The 13072-nt window shown below is 49.4% G+C and overlaps 1 protein-coding gene across 3 annotated transcripts in view; it reads right to left on the reverse strand.

Moving 5' to 3' along the window:
* Nucleotides 1-13072, reverse strand: part of IWS1 (interacts with SUPT6H, CTD assembly factor 1) — a 148954-nt gene that overhangs the window by 23924 nt on the left and 111958 nt on the right. For all 3 annotated transcript variants that reach the window (XM_082249899.1, XM_082249898.1, XM_082249897.1), the window contains one exon: nucleotides 11414-11525. In XM_082249899.1, the coding sequence (XP_082106025.1) occupies nucleotides 11414-11525 (112 nt within the window). The remainder of the gene's footprint in view (nucleotides 1-11413; nucleotides 11526-13072) is intronic.

Below are 13072 nucleotides of genomic sequence, written 5' to 3' on the forward strand. Positions count from 1 at the left end.
GCGCAGACCCAGTACGGTCACTATGTATTAAGCTCACCCCGGAAAACATAACAATCAGGGGAGGTCGCCAACTGCGATCCTGGAAAGGGGACGCTGACTAGGGGCCCATGAATAGACCACCTACTGGACCCCCCCCCCCCAAAAAGAGGGTCGCCCACCATAGAGGGCATAACAGGAAATAGCCCCCCTAAAAAGGGGCCGCCAGGCGTGACGCGGACGCACAGGCAGGATACCCTGATAGTCCCTCAGCGCTAAAAGGGACAGGTGACCCCACACAATAATGACGGCAAGGCTGGCATTAAAAATGAAGCACCCCCCGCAGTGCCACCCCTTTCAAGGGAGGCACCAAGCTGACCACATGGCCTAGCTCGCCGCAGCCTAAATTTTTGTGGAGGCCCAGCCACAAGTGCACAAATCCGAGCTTGGCAGATGCCCAAAGGAAGAGTGGGGACTTCAGCTAAACGCACTGGGGATGCCCCCCAAACAAAGGCGTCCAACTCGGCTGCATGGCCTAGTAGGCCGCGGTTTAAATTTCTGTTTGAACACGAGCCCTCACGGAGCCGACCACCAAGGGGTAGCGGAGGGGAGGAGGATGCCCAAATGGGAGGCAGTGCCTCACATAGTTTCCGACTAGTAGGCTGCAAAGCCGCGGCCTAATTTTTGGCCAGATCTGGTCGCGGATGCTAAACTATTCCCACCCCCAGCCCAACAACTGCAGCAGGGAGCACAGAGGACATCCCTGCCCTCATCACCAACCCCCAGGGTGGCAGGGAACCCTGCTCCACCCCCGTTGCGCACCAGGAAAACCTGATCAGCAGTCCAGTCAGTGGCAACACCAACCAGCCCCCCCTTAAGAGCATGTGGCAACAGCCAAGCTCATAACCTCACTCAGGGAGGGGGGATGGGGCCAAAAGACCCACAGTGACCACAAAAATTTTAGAGGGGCTGGGTGGGGGAGAAGGAGGGGAATCCAGGAGTCCCACCGTCCCAGGGAGGGGCTCACGTCCACCCCAGAACCCTCCAAGAGTAGAGGGGGGACAGCTACTTACCATTCTAGGAACAGGGTGGGCGCCGCTCCAGACAGATCACAGCTCCATTGTAATGTGGGTGCTGTCGGCAAGGAGGAAACGCTGCGACTCAGGCTGAAGCCAGTTCGTATGCGCCCTCGTGAGACGTTTAACTCGCTGGCCAGCCCCTGTCCAGTGGGACTAGGTCACGGCTGACCTAGCGTGGAGCTGCAGTCTGCACGCGCTCACTAGTTGGACTGGAGGTACCCTAAGGATCTAGATTATCCAGTTCGTCGCCCAGTCCCACACTTGATTGTAGATTACACAGTAACAAAATAAGAGGAAAAAAAATTAAAAAGAAAAAATTGCCATTCCCAGCAAGGAACTAGGTCCTTACTCCTGACTAGGCAGAAAAAAAACTGGGTGCCTATAGCTGAGAGTGGATGTATACTCCCTGGGACTGCCCATAGGCATAGTCCAGCTTTTCCTGCCTTGTGTCCTACTCCTGTAGGAGGAAGTATAACCCAATGGTTAACCTCCTTAGCGGTGATCCCGAGCGTGACTCGGGGTTGGTTTTTCATATCAGGAGCGGTAACCCCGAGTCACGCTCGGGGTGGATTTCAGAGAGCGCAGCGGTGTTCTCTTACCTTCTCCTGGCGATCCAGCGATGATCTCTCATTGCTGTGACCGCCAGCCGAGAGTCCCGCCGCTCCTCCGTCGCTCTGATCACTTCCTAGTTCCGTTCCCTGCAGCAGCAATGCTGCATGGGAGCGGAACTAGGGAGGGAGATTCAAAAAAAAAAAAAAACGTTGCACAAAACACATTTTATATTATATATATATATATATGCATATATATATATATATGCATATATATATATATGTGCATATATATATATATGTGCACACACACATATCTATATATAATATATAATGCATGAATTATAATCTAATCAATAATATAATTTTATTATATATATTATATATTAAATAATAAAATAATATTATTGATTTGATTATAATTCACGTGTTTGTGTTTCAAATTTATCACATCTGGGATGTCTACTAGACTCTTGTTTTGGTCAGGTTTAAGTCAGTAATTACTAAGAATTGTAGGCCTATAATACATAACGCCAAATTTCCATGAAAATAATTGTACCGCTTTTGGTATGTAATTCCTGACATAATCATACCGCTAGGGAGGTTAAGAAGAATCAGGAGCTGTGTCCGTCAATGAACAAAAGAGAAATTCATATATGCTTTTGTTTATACCTACTGCTTAGTGAATATTGTCTGTAACCTTTTTTTTTTATGGAGCAGGTTGCTGAACAATACCTGCTCATTTTGACAGTTTCCTGCGTTCCTGTTTCAAGCGGACCACATTAGCCATGATGGCAAATCCCTCCTAGCACGGTCAGTTTGCTTTTTTGCTAGGAGATAGAGGGGCCAAACCTAGGCTCGGCATTCTTTGTCTACTGAAGTCTGTGTAGTGCCATGCCCGGCATTCTTTGTCTACTGAAGTCTGTGTAGTGCCATGCCCCCTCCTAGCCCTGCTCTGCCTATATAGACAGCAGTGACTCACTGCCTAAACTACAGTGCACACAGACAGGGAATGTTCTTCTCCTCTGTCTCTGACCTGTCATCCCCTAGTCACCCCCAGATGGATAGGGATCAGTAAAGAATCAATTGTAAAGTGTAAAAAATTTGTTTATACAGTGTGCAAGAACAGCTGCAGAAGAGATTGAAGCCCTTGTTACAGATAAGGGAGGACTGCAGACTGGCCAGACTCTCAGGTGGAGGGAAATATTTAGGCACTGTGTGAGGTAGAGAAGGGCTGCAGGAAGCTGGATTGCAGGTTATTGGAAATGGGAGAGGACTGCAGACTATTCTCAGAATATGCTGGGGCACTGTGTGAGCTGAAGGTGTTGAAGAAAGAGCTGGACTGCAGGTGATTTGACATGGGGAAGGGCTGCAGACTATTATCAGGATCCAGTATATGTTGGGGCACTGTGTGAGGTGGAGATTGGCTGCAGAACAGGACAGAGGAGCTGGTAAGCAAGAGTTTAGATGGGGAGGAGAGCTGTAGGCTATGTGCAATACAGATATGAAGCTTGAATGTACGTCCCTGCTGTGTGTGACATCAGACACTGCCTGCCCACTTATTAGTGGGACACGCCCTCTCTGAGGGAGAGAGAACTAAATGACGACTGTACAGTCACGCAATCATTGGGTAAAACCTCATAAAAAAGGGACAAAACGTTTATCTTTTACACAGATACATTTGATTATGGTTTACACATGTCATGTCCTACAATAAAATGTACTGTGGTTGTTCTGAGTTTACATGTCCTTTAATACTGACAGTTAAGGTAGAAGAGGAGCCAGTATTCAGTTTAAGTTCCCAAATCATGTATTTGCATATCAGAGTGACAGTTTTTAAGGGTCCCAGAGCATTTGAGAAGACATTAAAAAAGGTCCACATAGGTACTACATGGTTCCTGCCTTCACTGAGGATGCAGGTTTACATTATTTTTACATAGAAAAGCTAACTTTAAAAAGTTATTTCCAACACTGCTGCCTATGGCATATGCCATTTCTTAGTATGAGCACACATGCAAGTAACCACCTTATCACAACAGCCTGCAGTGCATGCATGTTCCATGAAAGCAAATGATACACGCAAGTATACGACTATCAAGGAGTTTTACTAAAACAAAATTTAAAATAAATCAAGATATCCCCAAGTTAACATATATCCTAAAGTTGTGTAATCAATGTAATGGGGTTGGGCAGCGATAAAATATTTTTTTAAAAGCATTGCACTAAAATATCAGGCAAGTTGCACACATTTTAAAACGGGTTCTAATATTCTAGAAAACATCTCAATCCTGTAAAGCTAAATATTTAACACATTAGTGCACATAAACGTTCATTTTTGGAATATTTCAGTTTAAAATTTTTTGTTTTCCTGCAAGTGACCTGAAAATGTTAGGCCCCTTTCACACGGCGCACCGCCCGACGGAGTGCGTTCTGCTCAGCAGGGGATTGATCCGCCGATCAAGCGGATGACAGCCCCATCTCCGCTCTGTGTGCAGAGACGGAGCTGTCAGATCCCCACTGTCCTCTATGGGGATATCGGATGAGAACGGACCGCCTGTCCGTTTTCATCTGATCCCATCCGATCCTCCAGACGGATGGAAAAACTGAATTTTTGTAAAATCTTACCTGTAAAATTCCTTTCTCTGAGTCCTCCGACAGTCGCCGCCTCTCCATATTCGTCACAATGGGGTAATTGACCTTTGCTCCGTAGGAGTAGCTAGGCAACAGAATATGTCAATATTAAAGCTTTTAGCATATCCCACCCCCAGGGGGTGGTCCCCTCAGTCAATACCCTCCTGCTTCCTGTTCCATACCTCAGTTTCAGTAGAATAGCAGTAGAGTACATAAACAAACCCCAAAAGAGGGGCGGGGGCGGCGACTGTCGGAGGACTCAGAGAAAGGAATTTTACAGGTAAGATTTTACAAAAATTCCGTTTTCTCTTACGTCCTCCGACAGTCGCCGCCTCTCCATATTCGTCACAATGGGGACGTCCCAAAGCAGTGTAAGCATGAGGGGTGGGAAACGCAGCCGCGCCTAAGGCAACGGCAGACCCATATCAAAGAAAGGAACCTTACCAAAGGAAGGAAACCAGCTGGGTAGCATGAAAAAAAACTTTGCTCAACAGGAGCAACAACCCAGGAAGAACAAATAACCCAGGGATAAAAACATCCCAAACAGCCAAGGGCCCAAAAACAAGGGACCTTAAGGTACTACTGCACCAAGAACCTTGCAGCCAAAGGAAGCATCTGCCGATGCCTGAACATCCACTTTGTAGAACTTTGAGAAAGTGTGAACGGACGACCAAGTCGCCGCCTTACACACCTGGGCCACAGAGGCCCGATGATGACAGGCCCAAGACGTACTCAGAGATCTGGTAGAGTGTGCCTTCACAGGCATAGGAGGAACTTTCCCCTTCAAAGCATATGCCTGCTCAATGGGCTGTCTGATCCATTTGGCGATGGTAGAAGCCGATGCCGCCATGCCCTTCCGAGGTCCCTCAGGAAGGACAAAGAGAGAATCCGTCTTGCGAAAGGATTTTGTCGAATTCAGGTAAACCCTGATCGCCCTAACATCCAAGGAATGTAAGGCCACCTCCTTCGGATGCTTAGGCTCCGCGCAAAGCGAAGGCAAGACAATGTCCTCATTGAGGTGAAATTCCGAAATCCTTTTCGGAAGAAAAGAAGGATTAGGTCGCAAGACCACCTTATCCAAGTGGAGTACCAGATACGGAGACCTGCAAGACAAAGCTGCCAGTTCCGAAACTCTGCGAGCCGAAGTGATCGCCACCAAAAAGGCGACCTTTTTGGACAACAGAGGCAACGAGATCTCCCTGATCTTTTCAAAAGGAGCATGTTGTAACACGGACAGAACGAGGTTCAAGTCCCACGGAGGCAAAGGCTCCCTCCGAGGAGGGACCAGGTGCCGCACCCCTTGAACAAAGGTGCCAACCAGAGAATTAGACGCCACAGGGCGTTGAAAAAGAACGGCCAGAGCAGAAATCTGACCCTTAATCGTGGCCAACGCCAAACGCTGGTCCACGCCCGTTTGAAGGAAAGCCAACACTCTCGAAACCGAGTATGAGCGAGGGGAATACCCCCTGGACTCACACCAGGCAAAATAGGCCTTCCAAGTACGGTAGTATATCTTCCCCGAAGAGGCCTTTCTAGCATTGATCAAAGTATGAATGACCTCCGGAGAGAGACCCCTATCCTTCAGGACCTCGGTTTCAACAGCCAGGCCGTCAAAGCCAGCGACTGTAAAGCAGGATGGAATATTGGTCCTTGAGACAGAAGATCTTCCCGAAGAGGCAGACGCCATGGAGCGTCGACCGCCAGATTCACGAGGTCTGCGTACCAAGACCGGCGGGGCCAGTCCGGCGCCACCAGAATCCCCGTTTTTGGTTCCGAGGACAACCTGCGAAGGAACCGAGATAGCAACTGAATTGGTGGGAATGCATACATCAGCCGATACTGATGCCACGGAGCCACTAACACGTCTGACGCGTCTGCCCGAGGATCGCGCGTCCTTGCCACGAACCTTCCCACCTTGTTGTTCAGACGAGACGCGAACAGGTCCACATCCTGAAGACCCCACTTCGCGCACAACATCTGGAAGACCTCCGGGTGGAGCGACCATTCCCCCTGGTCCAGAGTCTGGCGGCTCAGATAATCCGCCTGCCAGTTCTCCACCCCTGGAATGTGAACTGCCGTTATCGCCGGGACGTGCGTCTTGGCCCAAGACAGAATGTCGACTACTTCCCGAGCCGCTCGGGCACTCCTGGTGCCCCCTTGGTGGTTGATGTAGGCCACCGCCGTGGCATTGTCCGTCTGTACCCGAACCGGACAGCCCTGAAGCTTGTCCGTCCAGCGTTGAAGGCAGAGATTTATCGCCCGCAATTCCAGAATGTTGATCGGAAGGGAGGCTTCCTCCTCCGACCAAGTACCCTGGGCGGACAGAACGCCCAGAACACCACCCCAGCCTGACAGACTGGCATCCGTGGTGATCACCGTCCATGAAAGCGGACGAAAAGACTTGCCCCCCGACACCGCCGGGGACTGCAGCCACCACAGAAGATTCCTTCTTGTGTGAAGACTCAACGAGATCTGAAGATCTAGAGATTGTGGTCGCCCGTCCCACCTGGACAGGATCTCCGCCTGGAGACCCCTCGTGTGAAACTGGGCGAAGGGAATCGCCTCGAAAGCCGAGACCATCAAACCTAAACACCTCATGCCCGTCCGGAGGGATGAGCACGGAACGTCCCGAAGGGACCTGACTTCGTCCTGAAGCGTTTTGAGCTTGTCTTCCGGTAGGAAGACTTTCGCCTGAACCGAATCCAGAATCATACCCAGATAGGGAAGACGAACCGACGGGCTTAGCGTCGATTTTGGGAAGTTTATCGTCCAACCAAACTCCTGCGGAGTCTGCATCGTGACGGACAGATCCTTCACCAGACCCTGACTGGTCGCAGACCGAACCAGAATGTCGTCCAGATACCCCAGGATTGAGATACCCTGGGCTCTCAGTAAGGCCAGAACTGGTGCAAGCACCTTGGTAAAAACCCGCGGAGCCGAAACGAGACCGAAGGGTAACGCCACGAACTGATAATGATCCTCCGCAATGGCGAATCGAAGGTACCTCTGGTGACACTTGAAAATGGGGATGTGTAGGTACGCATCCTTCAAGTCGATGGAGGCCATGAATTCTCCCGGAACTAGAGCAGCCACCACCGAGCGCAGGGATTCCATGCGGAACTTGCGAACCCGCACAAAGCGGTTCAGAGCTTTCAAGTCCAGCATTGGACGTACCTTGCCCTCCTTTCTGGGCACAGTGAACAGATTTGAATAAAACCCCCGAAATCTGTCCCGATGAGGCACCGGAACCACCACTCCCTGAGCCCGCAGGTCTTGCACCGCCAGGTGCAGATCCCGCAAACGCTCCGGAGACAGTTGAAGGTTTGAGGGAAAAAACCTGTTCGCCGGCCGAGATAGGAACTCGATCTTGTACCCGGACCGAACGATCTCCTGAACCCACCTGTCCCGAACGCGGGCCAGCCAGGGTTGAAGAAAACTGAGCAAACGTCCCCCTACCCCAGAACTGGGTGAGGGCGTCCCTTCAGGCCGCGTTGTTATGGGCAGCGGACCCGGACTGGCCGGACTTCTGCTTACCTGCCCACGGTTTCTTTTGGGAGCCCTGACCCTTGGAGGGCTTGCCCTTATAGTGCGACCGAAAGGCACGAAAGGACCCCTGAGGGGGCCTAAACGAAGCATGCTTCTTACCTTGAGCGCCCTTAGCCTTGTGAGATTGGGGCAAGAGCGTGCTCTTAGCCCCAGAGATCCCCTTAATCAGCGTATCCAGTGAGTCGCCAAAAAGGCGAGATCCCGTATAGGGCAAATTAGCCAAATTCTTGCGAGACGATTGGTCCACAGACCAACATTTTAGCCAAATCAAACGGCGTGTCAACACCGCCACGCTGTGCACACGTGCAGCTAAAGGAATTACATCTAATTCCGCATCACATAAATACATGACACACTGATGGATCTGATCCACCATTGCCAATGTCGTCGGCGGGGCGGAATCAGCCACCAGGACGCGCCTGAGCACTTGCGTCCAATCCGCGACAGCTTGAGCTGCCATAAGGGAAGCAAAAATAGCTTTTAGCATGGAACCGGTAACCGAGTAAGTATGACGGGCAAGAGACTCCAGTCTCCGGTCCGTAGGTTCCCGGAACACCGGGGTATCCTCTGCCGGAATTGTAGTGGATTTATTCAAAACCGCCACCGCGTGATCCACCGGAGGTGGAACACACCAGCGTTCATCAGTGGCGGGCGTGAAGGGATAACGCAGCTTGAACCTAATTGGTACAGCAAAAGGCTTTTTTAGATTGCGCAATTGTTCACTAATAGCGCTCTGAAAATCCTCAGTGCAAGGGAAAACCTGCGATGTTTTGCGTCTCCGCTGTGTCCCATAAGAAGCCAGAACGGCAGGCGGACACGGTTCATCCTGTAAATGCAACGTTTGTTTGATAGAAGCAACCAATTCATCCATGATTGCAAGCTCTTCGGGCGAGCCAGGGGGAGAATCATCAACCCCCTCAACCTCTGCATCCCCCTCCGACCCTGCAAAGTCCAGGGACGAACGGGACCCCGATAAGGGGACCCCAGCCATAGCAGCCCCATCACCTTCGCCCTCTGAATCAGAGGAAATTGAAACTCTGGGCCGTTTAGTGGATTGAGCAGCCACAAGCATCTGCACCTGAGCAGCCAGGTTAGCCACAACTGTGGCCAAATCACCCCCCTCAGGGGAAACAGCAGCAGCCCCTTGGCCTCCCAGTAAAGCGGGAGGAAATTTGCTTTCCTGAGAATCCATGCCCCCAGAAATGTGCAGGAGAAAAAAGGGTAACTGTCCCTTTAAAAGCGCGGCGAGCGCAGCCCACCGCTCACACACACCAGCACAAGTCGACCCCCACAGGGAAAACTACAAACTCAGGCAAGGAACACAGGACTAAAGAGGATAAAAACCTGGAGAGATCACTGCTGCTGCTGTATCGATCGGTGTGCCCAGGGAAAAGGAAGCGATGCAACAGAAGCCGCTCCTATAAAGCCTATGGAAGGCTACAAAAAAATGGCCGCCGGGGGAGGAGGTAAATGCAGTGCTACATGAGGCCGGAGCGATCGCCGCCAAAATGGCGGCGCTTGGCGCCAAAACGCCGCTCCCAGCATATAGAAGAAGCCCTCATATGCCTGCAGTTATCAATAAAATGGCGGGCCGCAGCAGTGGCCGCCGCATGTTGCAGAAAACATGTACCACAGCATGCCCCACAACATATAGCATGTCACACAGAGAAATCACACAGTTAGTAACACAGAACAGTGTATCACAGCCCCCCTCCTTGCAGCCCACAGCAGCATCCAGACAGGGAGCCTCATAGTGTGAATAGACATGCAGGGTTACACAGTCCCAGACTGACACCCACTAAACAGACAGGTCCCCACACAGAGTACACTTACCTTCTGAATGGCGTGGGGAACCTGCACAAGCGATCAAGTCACTGCACATGGGACAGGGAGAGTCGCAGCCAGGACGCAGCAGCACAGCGGTACGAAACCGCATGGCGTCCAGTGAGGTAGCCACCTCACCACAGCATCCCTGCAGCGAACAGGGATGGGTCGTTCACCAATGCCAGGAAAAATACCTGACTGAACGCTCGATGGCAGGCTGGGAAGCCACTGGCCCACAACCTGCGACCAGGGGGGCCAGCCCGAGACCCAGCCCGCACGATCCTCTTCATCAGAAGAACTAACTAATGCTGACAAAAGTAACAGCTAAGTAAAGAGAGAGAAAAAAACTCAAATAAAATAAAAAGAAGATAAAGGCTGAGACAAAATGTCTCAGCACAGAAACAGCCAGCTAACTCCTGAAAGCTAGACAATGAAACTGAGGTATGGAACAGGAAGCAGGAGGGTATTGACTGAGGGGACCACCCCCTGGGGGTGGGATATGCTAAAAGCTTTAATATTGACATATTCTGTTGCCTAGCTACTCCTACGGAGCAAAGGTCAATTACCCCATTGTGACGAATATGGAGAGGCGGCGACTGTCGGAGGACGTAAGAGAAATAGGGTTTCCATGCGTCTAGATTTCACAGACAGGATTGGATCGGATAGCAGCGGGTGTCTGCAGTGATGTCACCGCTGACAACCGCTGCCCAATAGCGATAGCACTGCATGGAGCATCCGATCAGGTCCGCCTAAAAAACTGACAGGCGGATGGGATTGCCAGTGTGAAAGGGGCCTTATATGGATACACCGATGCATTGGTGCTTTCTGCTATTATAAGCCTAAATTGTCTTTGTTATAGTGGTGTTGTGGTCTTAGCACTATGCACAACTATCTGAACACTTGATAATATAAAACAAACTGCTATAAAAAAAAAAAAAAAAAAGGGAAAGATTTACAAAATGCTAAGTATCTATACAGGCTAAAAGGTTAACTGATGAGTAATCTACTGTAATGTAGAAAGTTCAAAGATTGACTGGTAAATTGAGATATGGCCAACCTGATGACACACACATACGTCAAGACAAACTAAATTACTGCAATATTTTTCTTTCTTAAAAGTGAACCCATGCCTATTAAGCAATGCTGATGATCTGACTTAGTGGGGCTCATTCATATTAACTATAGCAAACAAAAGTGGAGCAGTTTCCACAGTTACCAGATTCCAGCTGTCATTTTTCCTCCTACAGTAATTGAAAGCTGCTATAATGGGCAAGAACCCTAGTTTTTAATTGCTTTAGTTTTCACAAATCAGCCAAGTAATGTTAGTGGGAATGTTCTCAGCAGCAGATTAAAGGTGCATGCACAGCACACACTTATCTTCTTACACCAGCGGAGGTGGTAAGTGATGCTACCTCTCATGGAGACTCAGTGAGGTTCTTGGCCCAGTATCAAAGGGGCATCCTGTTCCCCTCTATGCTGAATTTGATGGCACGAGTGGTTTTAGTGAGCCTTTTCTGTTCAGCAAAACGCCTTTTGTGCTTCTCCAGACGACTAATACCTTTCCGAGCCCCTCCAAACTGACCCAGGATTCCATCATAATAAGTGAAAGAACAAAGAAAAGGAGGAAAAGGAAGGGCACAGGGGAGTAGCAAAAAATGTTCAGTAGTAAGACACTTCCGTAGAGAGAAGTCCACTAAAAGGCCACTCATTCAAAGGAAAAACAGTAAAGAGAAAAGTGGTTCAAGTTTTTTTTTTTACAGAAACATCCAGGATATATGGTTGTTAAAACGTGGGCTACTAACTTACCCGAGAAGATTCCATTTCCACATTCCACTTTGGTCGAACTACATAATCCTTGTTGGAAGGCATTGGAACACGGGCACGAGCACAGAAACCTGGGTCACCGGGTCGTAATGCTCTAAACAAAATTGAAAGGCCAATGTTAGAAAATCTCCCCTATGATACATACCTCCATAAAATACAATTTACAACCCCTTATAAAATGTATTTCTTTAGTTAAACTGCTTTATATTGCATTGAAACCAACAAACCATAGTAAAATATGCAGACACACAAATATATACATGAAGGGAAGTAACATCTGTATATCTAAAGTAGAGCTGCACGATTAATAGTTAAAAAAAAATTGCTATCTAGAGTCAACCCCCCTCACAATCTTAATCCGCTATGGCCACGATTAATGTAACAGCGCAGAGCAGTTCCGTGCTCACAGCTGTCAAAAAAAAAAAAAAAGAAAAAGCTGGCAAGGTTTATCACAACGCTGCTCAGCGCTGAGAGATAAAGAGAAACATTGTATCATTTGTTTTTTTTTTTAGATCAAAGGGATGAACTTCGATCTGCAAATGAGGGCAGTTTAACCACTTGAAGGGATTGTAAACTTTTTTTTTTTTTTTTTTTAAACAACATGTTATACTTGCCCCCTCTGTGCAGTGGTTTTGCACAGGGCAGGCCAAATTCTCATCTTCTTGAGTCCCTCTTTGCCGCTTCTGGCCCCTACCTCCTGTGGACTGCCCCCACAGCAAGCAGCTTGCTATGGGGGCACCGAGCAGAGCTGCAGCTCTGTGTAACCTTTCAGACACAGAGCTGCCGTTCAGCCCCAGTCCCCCTCTCTCCTGATTGGTTAACATTGACTGACAGCAGCGGGGAAACTATGGCGCTGCTGCTGTGTCTCAGCCAACCAGGAGGGAGAGTCCCGGACGGCCGAGGAACAAGTGGACATCGTTGGATAGAGACGGGGCTCAGATAAGTATTAGGAGGTGCTGGGGCAGCTGCTACACAGAGAAAACTCTATCTTAATGCATAAAATGCATTAGGATAAAAAATCATCTGCCTTTACAACTCCTTTAACCACTTTACGTCTGCCTACAGTAATATTACTGCGGCAGAGTGGCTCGTTATCGTCTGACGACGTAGTATTACGTCGTCAGACACTCCCCTTTCTCGGCGGGGCGCTCCCGCCGCCGGAGGCTCGCTCCCGCTGTTTTCAGTCACAGCGGGAGTCGGGCCAGGGGAGGAGCAGCGGCGATCGCCGCCACTCTTCCCTGATCGTCAGGGATCTAGTGTGGAGATCCGCCTGCTTGTGTAAACACAAGTGGGCGGATCTCCTAAGTGACAGGTAGGGTCAGATTGCAGGGTTCAGCATAGCTGAACCCTGGATCTGTCCTTGTGTCACTCAGTCACCTCCCCCCACACACGTCAGTAAGCACCAGGCATACATTAACCCCTCCCTCTCCAATAAAATTAACCCCTTCCCTGCCAGTGTCATTTTTACAGTAACCGTGCATATATATATAGCACTGATTACTGCAGTAATGTCACTGGTACCCCCAAAAGTGTCAAAAATGTCAGTCAAGGGTCCGATCTGTCCGCCGCAATGTCGCAGTCCCGCAAAAAAAAATTGCAGATCGCCGCCATTACGCGTTAAAAAAAAAAAAAAAAAAACAC

The sequence above is a fragment of the Pelophylax lessonae genome, assembly GCF_965119305.1.
Source record: "Pelophylax lessonae genome assembly, chromosome: 3".
In the NCBI taxonomy this organism is placed as follows: Eukaryota; Metazoa; Chordata; class Amphibia; order Anura; family Ranidae; genus Pelophylax; species Pelophylax lessonae.